General features: G+C 39.8%; 1 protein-coding gene across 1 annotated transcript; it reads left to right on the forward strand.

Moving 5' to 3' along the window:
• The first annotated feature begins 7901 nt into the window (after positions 1–7901).
• On the forward strand, positions 7902–16358 carry LOC109882615 (25-hydroxyvitamin D-1 alpha hydroxylase, mitochondrial-like). Its single transcript, XM_031825316.1, has 9 exons — positions 7902–8164; positions 9103–9293; positions 10121–10317; positions 10678–10878; positions 11419–11582; positions 11878–12044; positions 12989–13070; positions 13226–13423; positions 14026–16358. Exons 1-9 carry the CDS (start codon positions 7937–7939, stop codon positions 14143–14145), a joined length of 1548 nt encoding a protein of 515 aa, XP_031681176.1. The 5' UTR covers positions 7902–7936; the 3' UTR covers positions 14146–16358.
• Positions 16359–16807: the final 449 nt, after the last annotated feature.

The following is a 16807-nucleotide window of genomic DNA, read 5'->3' on the forward strand; positions in this document are numbered from 1 at the left end:
AGAGAAATAAAAATTAAATTCTCTAACAACAGCTCTAGTGGAAATTGTGTAAGTCAGCATGCCAATTGCACCTCCCTCAAAACTTGAGACATCTGTGGCATTGTGTTGTGACCTAACCTCACATGTTAGAGTGGCCTTTTATTGTCACTGCATCAGGGATAGCATACAGAGGCAAAAAATAGAATAATTATGTAAAATGCGAACCTGAGATTCCAAGGCTACTAAAGCCAACACATTACTGCTGCGCTACGGAGTTTTAATGAGAACATTGGAGAAAAAAAACATGCCAGCAGTCCAAACACTGATGCACCCATACCGTTAGCAGGATCATTTTCGTCAACATCCGCTGAATTGCAGAGCGCCAAATTAAATTTCTAAATTTTCATGAAATCACAAGTATAATATAGCAAAACACAGCTTAGCTTGTTGTAAACCCACCTGGTGTGTCAGATTTCAATAAAGCTTTTCGGCGAAAGCATACCAAGCGTTTATGTAAGGACATCTCTCTCAGTAGACAAAATATTACAAACAGCTTACAGCCAAGTAGATAGGTCACGAAAGTCAGAAAAGCAATAAAATAAATCGTTTACCTTTGATGATATTTGGATGTTTGCACTCACGAGACTCCCAGTTACACAATAAATGTTCCTTTTGTTCCATAAAGATTATGTTTATATTCAAAAAACCTCCATTTGGTTGGCGCGTTATGTTCAGAAATCCACAGGCTCGAGTGGTCACGACATCGCAGACGAAAATTCCAAATAGTATCCATAATGTTTGTAGAAACTTGTGAAACGTTTTTTTATAATCAATCCTCAGGTTGTTTTTACAATATATAATCGATAATATTTCAACCGGGACTGTAGCTTCGTCAATAGGAGAGAGAGAGAAATGTCTGCTCCGCTCTGTTGGCGCATGCAAAACGCTGCTGGCATCCAGCCATACAATGAAGCGATGTGATCTTTCTCGCTCATTTTTCAAAATAAAAGCCTGGAACTATGTCTAAAGACTGTTCACACCATGGGGAAGCGATAGGAAAAAGAATCTGATTGATATCCCTTTAAATGGAGCGAAGGCAGGCTATGGAACAGAGAGCTTTCAGGAAAAACAACACTTCCGGGTTAGATTTTCCTCAGGTTTTCGCCTGCAATATCAGTTCTGTTATACTCACAGATAATATTTTGACAGTTTTGGAAACTTTAGATTTTTCTATCCTAATCTGACAATTATATGCATATTCTAGATTCTGGGACTGAGAAATAGGCCGTTTAATTTGGGTATGTTTGTCATCCAAACATCAAAATACTGCCCCCTACACTCAAGAGGTTATTAAGACACACCCTATCCCCTCATACCTCAAATTAAGTGGGCACTTCTGATGACGTATCTTTACGTCTGATGAGTATACACTTGCAGGGCAAGGGGCTAGGGAGGACTAGGGTTGTACTTCTACGGGTACAACACCAAACATGAGAATGATGAGTTGCTTGAGTCTGTAGAGTTGCTTGAGTCTGTAGAGAAACATATACTTCATTGGTTATTTAAATTTCCCAATTTGTTATTATTTATAGAAGGGGGCTATAACATTACTATAGATAATTAATTTGATAGATGGCCACCAGGTAGAACAACCAGTCAGAATTAGGGTTTAATACTTTTTTATGGAAAAGTACTGATATATGGAGAGAGAGGTTTCCGGCCGACAGTTCATTCACTTAGAGTAACAAAACAGGTTCCAGACAGTCCAGGATATATTTTTGGCTTATATCCAAATGTATTGATAGTGAGTGTGTTACTACAGATATGTGTATTACTCCCCTCACAGACCATATTGCCCATTTACATTGACATCAAAATATTTACCGCCTAATATTTACCTTGGTAGAGTATCCTACTGGAAGCTAAATAGCTCATTATTAAATAATGATACAGTTACGTTTGAGGTTAAAAATCTGCTCTCACACTTTTGGGAAAGGGCTTGTGAAGAAAAATCTTATTGCAAGAACTGGGAGCTCTTTAAATTTGAGTGTCCAAATACCTTAGAAAATATGGTAGTAACCTTGCTAAGACCAGAAGAGCTGAGGAGGAAAAGGTGATCATTAAGATAACTTCCCTTTCTCAGAGATCCCCAGCCGGCCTCTCGGGGAAGGAGAAGATGGAACTGATTGAGTTACAAAATAAACTGGATAATATATATAGATTAAAAGCAGAAGGAGCCTTTATTAGATCAAGGAAAAATGGATTGAGGAGGGAGAACAGAATTCATCCTATTTCTTTAGACTTGAGAAATTTCACTCTACAAATAACACTATCCATAAATTAAACATTGATGGTGTTATTACAGATGACCAAAAATGAATGGCTAAATACTGAAGCAATTTTTACAGGAATTTGTATTGCTCTATGTACTGTCAGGAATACACAGATGTTTTTTTACTCACTGAATAATGTTCACTCTATCAGTGATACAGAATCTAAACAGTGTGATGAACCCATCAAAGTTGAAGAGATTAGTCTATAAAACATCTAAAGAACAATAAATCACCAGGTGTTGATGGAATTCCTTCAGAATTTTACAAATTATTTTCTGAACAAGTAGCTCCCTTCCAATTTGAAGTCTTTTTTAGAGAGTATTAAAAACAGTGTTCCCCTTCTACAATGAGTCAGGGGTTAATAACACTGATGCCTAAAAACGAAGTGCTGCTCATCGATAACTGGCGTCCAATATGTCTTCTTAATAATGAGTATAAGATATTGCCCTTATTACTTGCAAAAATAATTCAAGAAGTCCTGGGTGCAATCATTGATGAAACACAGTCTGGCTTTATGAGGAACAGACATATTTCTAACAATATCAGACTAGTATTAGACATACTTGACTACTCAGACCTAATAACCGATGATAGCTCCATTTTTTTTATATATATATATATATATATAAAGCATTTGACACAGTAGAGCATCAGTTCCTCTTCCACTCCCTTGAGAAATTTGGCTTTGGGGATTTTTTTCTGTAAAGCTATTAAGACTCTCGATACAAATGGTAAAAGCTCTATCAAATTGAAATATGGCACCTCACCTAGATTTGAGTTAAAGAGAGGAATTAGGCAAGGTTGTCCTATCTCTCCGTATCTGTTTTTATTAAATCACCTAACTCCTTACAAATTCTTTAAATAATAGTCCTGTACAAGGTATTTCCATAGCTGGTAAAGAAAATATTATAAGCCAGCTGGCTGACGATACTACACTTTTTCTGAAAGACGCTAACCAAATTCCCATATTGATCAATGTGATACAATCCTTTTCCAAAGCGTCTGGTCTATATCTTAATGTTAATAAATGTGAACTCATAGCTGTCAAAGATTGTATGACACCTTCATATTATGGTATTCCAGTTAAAGAATAACTTACATATTTAGGCATAACCATTACTAAAGGCTTACTAAATTTTAACCCTCTTATTAAAGAAAACCCTGAAGAAGCTAAATCAATGGCGACAGAGGGACTTCTTTAAAAGGAAGACACCTTCAGCCTTGGTTATTAGGAATCTTTAGGTTTACAAATGGCGCTCTCTTTATATCTTGACGGTAAAATAAGCAAGGAGATAGACCAGATGCTTTTCAACTTTCTGTGGACAAACCATACCCAATAATCTTATCTCAGCTCGCTGGTCACCATAGCATCTCCCACCTGTAGCACACGCTCCAGCAGGTATATCTCTCTAGTCACCCCCAAGACCAATTCTTTCTTTGGCCGCCTCTCCTTCCAGTTCTCTGCTGCCAATGACTGGAACGAACTACAAAAATCTCTGAAACTGGAAACACTTATCTCCCTCACTAGCTTTAAGCACCAACTGTCAGAGCAGCTCACAGATTACTGCACCTGTACATAGCCCACCTAAAATTTAGCCCAAACAACTACCTCTTTCCCAACTGTATTTAATTTTTATTTATTTATTTATTTTGCTCCTTTGCACCCCATTATTTTTTTATTTCTACTTTGCACATTCTTCCATTGCAAAACTACCATTCCAGTATTTTACTTGCTATACTGTATTTACTTTGCCATCATGGCCTTTTTTTGCCTTTACCTCCCTTCTCACCTCATTTGCTCACATTGTATATAGATTTGTTTATACTGCATTATTGACTGTATGTTTGTTTTTACTCCATGTGTAACTCTGTGTCGTTTTATCTGTCGAACTGCTTTGCTTTATCTTGGCCAGGTCGCAATTGTAAATGAGAACTTGTTCTCAACTTGCCTACCTGGTTAAATAAAGGTAAAATAAATAAAAATAAATAAATAAATATTAGGAAAACTGTTATAATGAACACTTATGAGTGTGACGGGCTGAATTTTCTGGACTTTACTACCTTAAATAATAATTTTATGATAAATTGGATAATACAATTCCTAAGAAGACCCATTTCTATGTGGAATTTTATTCCTCATCATGTCTTCTGTACTTTTGGTAGCCTTAACTTCATGTTGGTTTTCAATTATAATATTGACAAAGTTCCAGTGAAACTTTCTGCTTTTCATCGGCAGGTTTTCTTGTCATGGTCCTTAATTTATAAGCATAATTTTTCTTCACTGATATTATATGGAGTAATCGGGATATATTGTATAAAAATAATTTTGTTTTTAGAATATTGGTCCCAAAATAATATCCTATTGGTGAGCCAACATGTAAATGCAGAGGGTTTTTGACTTAGTTTTAAGGAAATCTTATCACTTTACAAGGTCCCTGTAACACCTAAAGATTTTGCAATTGTTTTAGATACCATTCCCTCCGGTGTTGCTTTATTATTCATTCGTGTGAAGACCTGATCCTCAGAGCCTACCTTCCATTAACCCTGTTGACTCATCAGTAGGAAAGAATTGTTTCTCTTTTGGCCCATTCAACAACAGAGCGATACGAATCTAGTTTCAGCACGATGTTGTAATTGTTCATAAATATTATCCTGCCAACCACTATATGAACTCAAATTGTACCTTTTGTAATGACCACCCAGAAACGGTGTTGCGTCTTTTTTGGCATTGTATTCATGTAAGGTAACTGTGGCAAGACATCAGTAGATTTATAATTGAACACATTTATGAAGATTTTACACTATTGTGGAGAGATGTACTGCTTGGATTCTTTACCTATTACAGAAATAAATTGAAACAATTTTATGTCATTCTTTTGGCCAAATTTCATATTCACAAATGTACATTTACAAACAAAACACCACACTTTCATACCTTCCAAAAATAAATTGAACTATATTTTAAGACAATTAAATATGAACAAAAAAGCTGTTAGAATTGTGTATGTATATCCCTTAAGGTCCTTGTGTAATGTGATATTGTACCCCCTAGCTCAATTGTCCTTTGTATATTATTTATATATACTTGTGTTCCCACATGTACTTCCTGTATTGATTTGTTTTTAATTTTAAAATGTTTTTAAAAAATTAAAAAGGGGCTAGGGAGGAAGGAAGGATTTTTAAATGGGCCACCCTTGCCCGGAAATTGGTCACTCGTTCATCCCGCGATGACTGTTTTCAGCCACCGGTAGCTTGTGGGTGCTTTATTTGCGCTACAGTCAATTGAGTGCATGTCTACTTATATTAAATATATAATTATGAATATACCCCTACTGTATGATAGCTAGCAAATTAATTTGCTAACTGACGTTAGCCTGGCTAGCTGGAACTTCTGAAGGAAAATGTTTTATTTATACAATTTCCAAAAGATAACCAAACAAAAACATATGTACTTTTTACGAGACGTGTTTGTGCATTAGTAGCACAATTTCTAACTTATTTGCATTCGTTTTTACTTACACTTGTATGTTGACTTCTCCATTGATGTTATGTTTTCTCTGACTTTTCTTAGCGGATGTACAATCGTCGCGAATTTAATTATGGGGAGTTTCAGGTCCCCGGAGCGAACCTAATTTTACCCTCGCAAAGTCGACTAAAATAAATTGAACTATATTTTAAGACAGCTAAATACTCTACTAACAAAAAAGCTGTTAGAATTCTGTAACTTTCTGTATTGATTTGTTGTAAGTGTATGTATGTCCCTTAAGGTCCTTGTGTAATTGTAATGTGATATTGTACCCCCTAGCTCGATTGTCCATTGTATATAATCTATATATACTTGTGTTCCCTCATGTACTTTCTGTATTGATTTGTTGTTAATAAAAACAATTAATTTTAAAAATAAAAACGAGGGCTGATGGGCTTACGTTGCAAACGTCACTTGCTTGGCTCATCATTTGGACCGCCCACCCAACATGGCGACGGGGATTCCCCCGAGGGTAAGTGGTCGAGGGTGTGTCTTTAAAGTGTTTGGACCGAAACCCGTGTTGCAATGTGGCTACTGGTTAGCTACCTGGGTATCTAAACATCACGTTGGTCCCGTCTTCCATTTAGCTAGTTAATCACTGGCAATTTAACAAAAGCAGTGCTATGATTGGTCAATAAGGCTGGCAAAAATATGAGTCAGAGATCAAATCGTACATGCAAGTATATTGTGAGCAGGTAGATGCTGTGCTCCACACTTAATTTATTGTGCTCAATTCCACTTTCTGGGCTTGCACCATTTTTGTCTGAGCTCTTAACTCTCTCTCAGCTCCTCAACATAATCCTTTGCGCCCTCAATATTATATTTTATCTGAACTCACAACTCTCCACCGACGCTCAACATTATTTTCCATGTTCTCAACATGCCTTTTAATTGTGAGACGGAAATGACGCCATACATCCAATTCAAAATGTTCTGGACAAGCCACTGGTGGACATGCAAATTACCCACAAAAATTGTCTGAAGAAGATTAACCAAATCTGCGCTGTTTGCAGTCAATCGTGGGTATTTCAGTGTTTGGTAATTCTCTGAAAATGACATCCGAGGAAAGCGGCTGTATGGGTTGAACGATAGAATAGGACCAAACGTCAAAGCAGTTTCCGAGTAGAACCACTATTATTTAATTGCGCAAGGCACACACATAGCGTTTTGGCAAGCTTCCACGTTTAATGAAAAGCGGGTCAGGATTTTCTCTCGTGCTCACACAGAGGCCAGCACCCAACAGGAAAACCCTTAGTCAGCAAACAATCCATGTAGCCTATTGCAATAAATTCTCAGTAGACCCTTTATGAGCAGATAATTCGCAGTATTAACGAATTCTTGAATTGAGACGCCTAGGCCTATAATTGGATCACGCATAGACCTATTGCTCAACATCTACAGGACTGGAAAATGCATTCTAAAATATCAGTCAATTAATTTATGACGTGGAAAAAGGGAACACAAATTTAACATGGGTTATTCTAGAGTCACTGAAATAAAATATATTAACCCCACTGTGACTGAAACAAAGCATCCCTTATATAATACCCGAATATTATAGGCTAAACAGCACTGAAATTATTTTGCATGTTTGTTTCATATTCATGTGTAGAATTGATTACCCACATCAGATAAATGTCATATAATAGGAGTAGGCTAAGCTACACTCTTTTCAATATGTGATTTGGGGTAACGCATCTTATTCTTATCATATATATGTTTGCTATTAATTTCCTCCTAATAAAAGCCTAGACTGAGAAATGCAGTGCAGGAAAATTGTTTCTCAGCAGCCTCCACCGGTGTCTGAGAAAAATCGTCCTTCATAAAAATGGATTAGGTTATTTACCCTCCACGTGTGCGCTTCTTTGGGTTGGTCTGACTTCTGCCATCTGATTGGACACACCTTCCAAATAGTTCACGCCTACTGCGTCCCAGCCTTGCCACTGGGCGGGGTCGACCCCAGCATTCGCTTTCATTGGCCCACACTGAGAAACTTAATAACTCTAGTCCGGCATGGGTCGAGCGGTATAAATACAGTGTCTTGGTGCAAGATGAGCACCGACACCCGATATACTTTCCTTCGTTCATCTTCCATCGTATGAACATAGCCATAAGGATGCTGCAGCAAGCCCTCAAAGTGTCCGGTCGCAGTGCTTCCCCGCTGATCAAGTGGATGGAAAAGTGGGCTGAGAGCGCAACTGGCCTGAAGAAGACCGAGGCGGCGCACGGGATGAAAACCCTAAAGGAGATGCCGGGACCCACCGTCGCCAAATTTGCCTGGGACCTCTTCGCCAAACGGGGACTGTCCCGCCTCCACGAGCTGCAGGTAAATTATGTTGTTGACTTGTTGATCTTTTCTTTTTAATCATTACTTTTTAGCCAGACACTGATGTAAATGTATGAAATTTGTGTTTTATAATTTATTATACTTAGTGCTTATGGGTTTGTCTTTTTAACGGCAAAACCATAGTAATGAATGTTTCATTAGGATATGTATATGGTCTTCACATTGTTTCTTGGAATAGATAGGTTATTACATTGATGTTGGGTTTGGCATAGCCTATGCAGAGTCGCCAGAAAACGCTAACATCCGGTTTTCAGGGGTACAGTATTTTCAACCTAACTTCTGTTTCCCCTGAAAAAAGGAAGTGGGAACTCAGCTCAGGCATCTTTCTACACCTGCTCCATTAGGTTAGATATGGCATGGTGCTATAGAGAAGGGCAGGCTTGAGGCTTGCCCCATCAGTCAGCCAAGGCCATAAACAGTGTCAGACTGGCAGACCCTGTCACTGGCTCTTACATGTACTGTATAACCTAACCATCAGTGTGTAATGTAATTGTCCAGCAATTAAAAAGCTATGAAGGGGCCAACAAAAGCTACCTAAATGTACCAGACATGCAGTTGCGAATGTATAGGCTATGTAAGACAAGTGGTTCATTGAGCAGGAAAGTGCCTTGGGCAACTCAGGCACGTTCCTGTGCTTTGGGGGTGTCTGCTGGCTCATAGGGGTAGATGGGGAGCATAAGGAGCAAGAAGGCAAGCTCTTTATCACATATTGACCATAGGGCGGCTGCTAAAACTTTGAACATTGTACAGATTTTGGCCATAAACTTTACATCAAGCAGCTTTAGAACTGTAGCAAGGTCTGCTCACAACATATTGATGTTCCATCCATAGAAATAGAATAATTCTATAGACGGTTCCATCTCTACTGAATCATGCCATCCATATGCGTTGTGTGCTAATGTGTTGTCCTCTCCCAGCTTGAGGGTGTGAAGCGCTACGGGCCAATGTGGAAGGCCAGCTTCGGTCCCATCCTGACGGTGCACGTGGCCGAACCAGCCCTGATAGAGCAGGTGCTGAGGCAGGAGGGCCAGACCCCCATCCGCTCTGACCTCTCCTCTTGGAAGGACTATAGGAAACAACGAGGCCACGGCTACGGACTGCTCACAGCGTGAGTACCATTCCTCTCCTCTGCTGTTTTCCTCCTGTGCTGTCCCCCTCCAATCTACTCTGTTGACCTTGCCTCCCCTCTCCTATCCCTTTCCCTCCACTATCACCATATTCCTTTCTCTGATCACCTCTCCTCTTCCCCCCTCCCCTCTCCTCCTCTCTCTGTCTTTACCACACCCTCAGACAGCCACAGTCATCACCATTGGACACTGTTAAACTTGACACATAGCATCTGTTTTTATGGGTGTCCCATATTTCATAATATCACTATAGCAGCCTAATTATCTTTGTGACAGTGTCTGACTGTGTGATCTTACTCAATGAGTTGTCAAGGTGATTTAAGCTGTTCTGATGTCAGGGTGGCGTGCTGTTCACAGGAAACAGGAAAGATTAACAGAGACGAAACAAAGACTTTAGACAAAGGAATAATTGGCTAGTGGCCATACAGACAGTGAGTCATCCCTCGATCTATGATGGGTTATTATTACCTATGGGTTATTACCTAATCACCAGGAATATGAAAATACTATCTCAAATTAATTCAAGCTTTATTTATACAGCACATTTCAGTCATGGAATGCAACACAATGTGCTTTACAGGAAAAAACCTCAAATAAAACCATGAAAATTAAAGCTGCAATATTTACTACACAACAAACACACAAGATTAAAAAAACAAAAGAATGACACAAACTGAACAATTACAGTTCCATAATGTAGCCTACAATACAGTTGGCCCAGCCTGTATAAAACATGTACATTATTGATGTTTGTTGGTGTGCAAACTCATTTGATGGCATTACTTTCTGTTTACCTTACTTTCTTCAGTGAGGGGGAGGAGTGGCAGGCGGTGCGGAGTCTCCTGGGGAAGCACATGCTACGTCCGAAGGCGGTGGAGGCCTACGATGCGACTCTAAACGGCGTGGTAGATGACCTCATCACTAAGCTCCGCCTCCGCAGGCGCCAGGACCCCCGCGGCCTCGTCCCGGACATCGGCAGCGAGTTCTACCGCTTCGGCCTCGAAGGTAAGACCTATTTACATTCACTGTGGTTTGCCCCTGAGGCCTGCTTTTACTCAACTCTCTTTGTTGATGTTTTTAAACGGTGGCATATGAGGTTAGCATCTGCGGTCAGGTGTCTGTAATAAGAGACAAAATCAGGAAGGAGCTTTATCATTGTCATTCTATTGTATCAATGTCAGTTAGCATTGTAGGTTATTATTTTAGTCTATTAACATAACATACTTGTGTATGGTACGAGTATGTTACTCTGACAAGTCTATAATAGTCTTGATTGGATCTGTATTACAGAGGGAAACACAAAGCCCTTCTGGAAGCCTTTCAAACCCTTCTCCCCTTACCCTCTGCCTGTCTTCCTCTCTGCAGGGATCTCCTCAATCTTGTTCGATTCCAGGATTGGTTGTCTAGACCCTGTGGTTCCCATGGAGACAGAACGTTTCATTCAGTCCATTAACACCATGTTTGTCATGACGCTCCTCACCATGGCTATGCCTGCCTGGTTACACCAGTTGTTCCCCAAGCCCTGGGACACTTTCTGCCAGTGCTGGGACTACATGTTCCAATTCGGTGAGCTGCCATCTTGGATAGCCTCATACTTGCTCCACCTTGGTTTAATTCCATGGACTTCTTTAATCCATGCTACCTGACTGACCTACTGATTTATTATTAGTTGTCCCCAGTGTTAGTTTTTCCCAACGGATAGATTTCTAGTAACTTATAGTAACTATAAATAGTTCCCATTGAACAGAACCCATAGTGTGTGGTCTCCTTCCATTCATTACCTGTAATCCCTGTAGTAAGCATTCCCAGAGGTCTATTTTTTTCCTCTTCAAGCTGTACGGATCCCTTAAGTCTGACAAGAGCTCCTTCAGACATGGGTTCAAATACTATTTGAAATCATTTCAAATACTAGCTAGAATTGATTGAGCTTGCCTGGTGCTATGGAACCAATATAATTGTTGCAATACTGCACACTTAGCCAATCTGGTACTCCAGGCAGGCTAAAGAAAACGCTGAAAGTATTTGAAAAATTTCAAATAGTATTTGAACCCAGGTCTGACTGAGCTCCTTCATTCTGATCTTGACCCCTGATCTATCTCATTGCAGCTAAAGGTCACATTGACCAGCGTCTGGTGGAGGAAGCGGAGAAGGTGGCGCGGGGAGAGGAGGTGGAGGGGCGATATCTGACTTACTTTCTGACCCGCACGGGGCTACCCATGAAGACGGTGTACAGCAACGTCACTGAGCTGCTCCTGGCTGGGGTGGACACGGTGAGGAACATCTCTAATCTCTCCTTCCTCTCTCACCTCTGTCCTCATCGCTCTTTGACCTAGTGCTTTAATATTCGTTTTTAACATATCCAATAGCCAAATGTCTCCATTCCCCCTCACTCCTAGTCACAGCGTACTTCCTCTTCTTAATCTCCCTCTCTGTATGTTAAGTCTGATCCCATACAGTCAGGCTTAGTTGTAGAGAGCTCACTATCCTCTCCATCCACTGCTGCAGTGTTCTTATGGTGAATGATTTTACAGTCGTACTGATCTGCTGTGTCCTGTGTGTGTTCAGATTTCCAGCACCATGTCCTGGTCCCTTTACGAGCTGTCTCGGCACACTGAGGTTCAGGCCTCGCTGCGGGAGGAGGTATTGACTGTGATGGGGGGTCGGAGGGTGCCTGGGGCTGCAGACGTGGCTCGCATGCCCCTCATGAAGGCTGTGGTCAAGGAAGTTCTCAGGTAAAAATCAAATTAATTTATAAAGCCCTTCTTACATCAGCTGATATATCAAAGTGCTGTACAGAAACCCAGCCTAAATCCTCAAACAGCAAGCAATGTAGGTGGCTAGGAAAAACTCCCTAGAAAGGCCAAAACCTAGGAAGAAACCTAGAGAGGAACCAGGCTATGAGGGGTGGCCAGTCCTCTTCTGGCTGTGCCGGGTGAAGATTATAACAGAACATGTCCAAGATGTTCAAATGTTCATAAATGACCAGCATGGTCAAATAATAGTAATCACAGTGAACAGGTCAGTGTTCCATAGCTGCAGGCAGAACAGTTGAAACTGGAGCAGCAGCACGGCCCAGTGGACTGGGGACAACAAGGAGTCATCATGCCAGGTAGTCCTGAGGCATGGTCCTAGGGCTCAGGTCCTCCGAGAGAGAGAGTGAAAGAAAGAGAGAATTAGAGAGAGCATACTTAAATTCACACAGGACACCGAATAAGACAGGAGAAATACTCCAGACGGACCCTAGCCCCCGACACAAACTACTGCAGCATAAATATGATGAATGATAATTTTTGTATTGAACTAGGCAAGTCAGTTAAGAACAAATTCTTATTTACAATGACAGCCTACCGGGGAACAGTGGGTTAACTGCCTTGTTCAGGGGCAGAACGACTGATTTTTACCTTGTCAGCTCAGGGATTCGATCCAGACCAACGCTCTAACCACTAGGCTACCTGCCGCCCCAAAATAATAATAGTAATGATATAGGTTTGGATTTATATAGCACTATTCCAACCACTCATAGCTCCTCGTTATATAATTAATTAAGGGAAGTTAATTTCATCCACTACCAATTGGGGTGAACTATGTACCCTTGATTCAATCAACTACTACAACCAATTGATCAGTCATTAGACTGATCAGTCACACTGACATTGTTGTGTTTTGGCTTCTTCAGACTTTATCCTGTTATTCCGGCCAATGCCAGGGTCATCGCAGACAAAGACATCCAGGTCGGAGGCTACCTCCTCCCCAAAAACGTAAGTGTTGACGTGATGTTGAGTGCTTATTTTTATGCACTTTTACAGCAATCTGGTGTAATATGATGTAATATTCACGTGTAAAGGCAAATGGTGTGTAATGGAAAGTTTTAAAAAACAACTGATTCTTAACAGCAGGATTCTATCCTATCCAGACTCTGATCACCCTCTGCCACTTTGCCACATCGCGGAATGCATCATTTTTCCCGAACCCGGATACATTCCAGCCCCATCGCTGGCTGAACCGGGACGAATGCCACCACCCCTATGCCTCGGTGCCCTTTGGTGTGGGCAAACGCAGCTGCATCGGCCGCCGCATCGCAGAACTGGAGGTCTACCTGGCACTTGCACGAGTGAGTTGATTCTTGGTCACTTTTACATCGAGGCTTTGGCAGAAAGTGTCTCATAAAATGACATTCATTTTCATAGCATTTTGAGTCCCAGTACATACAGTCGTGACTGAAATAATTGGCACCCTTGATAAAGATGAGAAACTATAATATAACACAAATATTGAGCTATGTAGTACACTACATTTTTTGGGAACATTTTATTATTTTAATGAGATTTTGTTTAACAAGTAATACATTTTCCCCTCTAGTGTAAGATCCCTCCCAATGTGTTCTCCAATCTCATATAACATTTTACAAAAAGGCTCAGTGCTGTTAGCTTCGCAAGGGGAGGGTGAGAAAGTATTGAGTATTGAGAAAAAAAAGAAAAAAAAGATCTGAGTAATTGTATTAGTATAAAATGTAATATTTCCCTTTTTTTATTGCATACGATATAGCTCAGTATTTGTATTTTTTATTTTATACAGTCCTTTTCTCATCTTTATCAAGGGTGCCAATCATTTCGGTTGTGACTATACTGTGTTTTTATCCTTGTATTAGACCTCCTTTCTGTTCATGTGAGGGGTGCCCTCTAATTTTCTCAACCCCTCTCCTGGTCCCCACAGATTCTGATGCAGTTTGATGTAAAGCCTGATCCAGAAGGCAGTGGTGCAGCAGTCAAACCCATGACCCGGACACTGCTGGTGCCAGAGAGTGAGATCAACCTGCAGTTTATTGAAAGATGAGTCGATGACCTGCTGAACACTAGATATGTGTATTTGACTGTGACTGACAATCCATGTCTCTCAGAGTGAGACAGTTGGGAGCACTGGGCCCGACTGAATTTGCAGCCCTGCAGGCCTAAACCCATAGACCAGGCCCTCAGCCCCTCAGATCTCAAGCCCAGTTGGTTTGGGCTGGCCTGGGTCTGAGTTGATACAGCAGCTGAATGAGGGGCTGATAGAGGTCTTTGTTAATTGAAAACCTGTCTCTGTATATGAACAGTAGTAGTTTTCAGTGAACTGAAACTCACTTCCCACACATTTTTTGCACAAGGAGGCTTGGAGATGGTGAAGGGAGGGTACGGCAATATTTCAAGTGCATTAGAGCCTATCTTGAAACTTCTCTCCATGCAGAGTGAAATGCATAGAACTTGAAACTTTTGACTGAAACTTGAAAAGTGCGTCAGGAGATATTATGTGACATAGTACTATAAAGCTGCAATCAGCAGTAGAAACTATAACAAACTGTGCCCCTCCCCTATTTTGGTAAAAAGCGGATGGGTCTGGAGAAATGTAACCACTTAAAAATTCATAGACAAAGCTATGGATGATAGGACTGACCATCCATGATATCAAAATGATAGTTTTAACCATGTTTTGAGGCCATGTAGTGTTTATTTACATTTACTTTGTTTCCAAACATTGGAGTAAAACAAGCTTGTATTTTGGGTTCTGATGGGGTACGACAGTTGAACTAAGATCATGAAGCATTTATAAGTTGCATTATTCAAGAATCAATGGGTACATAACATTAATTGATAAGTAAAAAACTGCTGATTGTCCCCTTTAATGACAAGTGATTTTCCTTCTCAATATCAGGTTGATCCCTCTTTTCACCTCTTAAAGATGCATTATAAAGGTTTTGTATAATTTCAGCCAGTAGTTTTGAAAGTAGCACTTAAAGCCACAACGGGCCCTGAAAATTGTGCACAATTGTGTACAACGTCATCCATTTCGTATGAAATGTTACGTCCTGCAGTATATATATATATTTTTTTACAAATCTGCAATTCGTATGATATATTACGAATTTGTAAGTGCTTAAGATCCAGTTCAATCTCTTTAAACGTTCTGATTTATTCAATAATGCTCATGAATACAATCACTTATACTTACTTGTGATTTAGATTGTAGCAAATGATATTGCCAGTTGCCAATGGTATTATCAAAGGAATCTGATTAACTACATATGTTCCTCTCACCTAACTAGACATCAATTGCTATTTGACTGTAAGAATCCTGACCATAGCATGTAATGCTAAATGAATATGGACTGCGATGTTGTAACTCATTCCTTAGCTAACACAAATGGAAAGTACGGTGGCAGGTAGCCTAGCAGTTAAGAGCGTTGGGCCAGTAACCCAAAGGGTGCTGGTTCGATTCCTGAGACGACTAGGTGAACCATCTGCCAATGTGCCATTGAGTAAGGCACTTAACCCTAATTGCTCCTGTAAGGCGCTCTGGATAAGAGTGTCTGCTAAATTACTAAAATGTAAAATGAAAGCATAGCAATCATAGATTGGCAGATGCCAATTGCATTGACATCTCAGTTGCATTTAATAATGTTTAGGCATTGCTGATGAAGGTTCCTTAAAATGCTTAGAAATGTGTCATGTCCTACCTTTTAGAAGAGTGTTATTGAATAATTATTATTTTGGTCAAAACTATGATGCTCCTATCAGGATGGTGCTCATTTGGTGCTTATATGGTGCTCGTTAATATCTTAATAAAAAATGGCAGCTGGTGGGACTAGCATGGTGCACCATATCCTCCCACCTGGGTTACTCTTTTATTTTATTTTTTTATTTATTTTTTATTTTTTATTTTTTTACCTTTATTTTACTAGGCAAGTCAGTTAAGAACAAATTCTTATTTTCAATGACGGCCTAGGAACAGTGGGTTAACTGCCTGTTCAGGGGCAGAATGAAAGACACTGTCTTTTTAAACTATTTTCAACTTTTATGAAGTCCCAAACTATTTAGCTAATGTGTGGTGTCTGTACCTCTTACGTCTAAAAAATTGTTACCAGTTTTTCTACATCTAGAACCTTACGTGACTTGTATGATGTGGTGCTTCTTTCTCTGTTGTAATAACACATTGTGGAAAACTGTTACAACAATATGGAACTATTTTACTTTTCTATTTGTTTTCTAATAAATAAAAAAATCACACATGTATTCATGGTCTTCTTTTTCTGTTCTAGAACTGTCAATATTATACTACCTTGCGGCATCGTTTGTTTACCTGTAAGGCATTAGTGATGGGGGGGGGGGGATCAATACAGTTACATATTGCTATATTATTTTTGGCCGATATTATAAAATTTGAAGTATTGAGTTGTATAAGAATATATACAGTTGTATATAGCTTGTTTTTCAATCACTCCACACATTTCTTGTTAACAAACTATAGTTTTGGCAAGTCGGTTAGGACATCTACTTTGTGCATGACACAAGTAATTTTTCCAACAATTGTTTACAGACAGATTATTTCACTGTATCACAATTCCAGTGGGTCAGAAGTTGACATACACTAAGTTGACTGTGCTTTTGAACAGCTTAGAAAATTCCAGAAAATTATGTAAACTTGAGGTCCATTATCATGCAATTCATCCGCCGCCATCAGC

This window comes from Oncorhynchus kisutch, linkage group LG5 (genome assembly GCF_002021735.2).
Source record: "Oncorhynchus kisutch isolate 150728-3 linkage group LG5, Okis_V2, whole genome shotgun sequence".
Taxonomy (NCBI): domain Eukaryota; kingdom Metazoa; phylum Chordata; class Actinopteri; order Salmoniformes; family Salmonidae; genus Oncorhynchus; species Oncorhynchus kisutch.

What these genes read in the sequence shown, in the direction of transcription:
- LOC109882615 (XM_031825316.1), top strand. Translation starts at nt 7,937, where the DNA reads ATGAACATAGCCATAAGGATGCTGCAGCAAGCCCTCAAAGTGTCCGGT. An exon ending in CTACCGCTTCGGCCTCGAAG is followed by an intron (nt 10,318 to 10,677) that starts GTAAGACCTATT and finishes TCCTCTCTGCAG; the next exon opens with GGATCTCCTCAATCTTGTTC. An exon ending in GTGGTCAAGGAAGTTCTCAG is followed by an intron (nt 12,045 to 12,988) that starts GTAAAAATCAAA and finishes TGGCTTCTTCAG; the next exon opens with ACTTTATCCTGTTATTCCGG.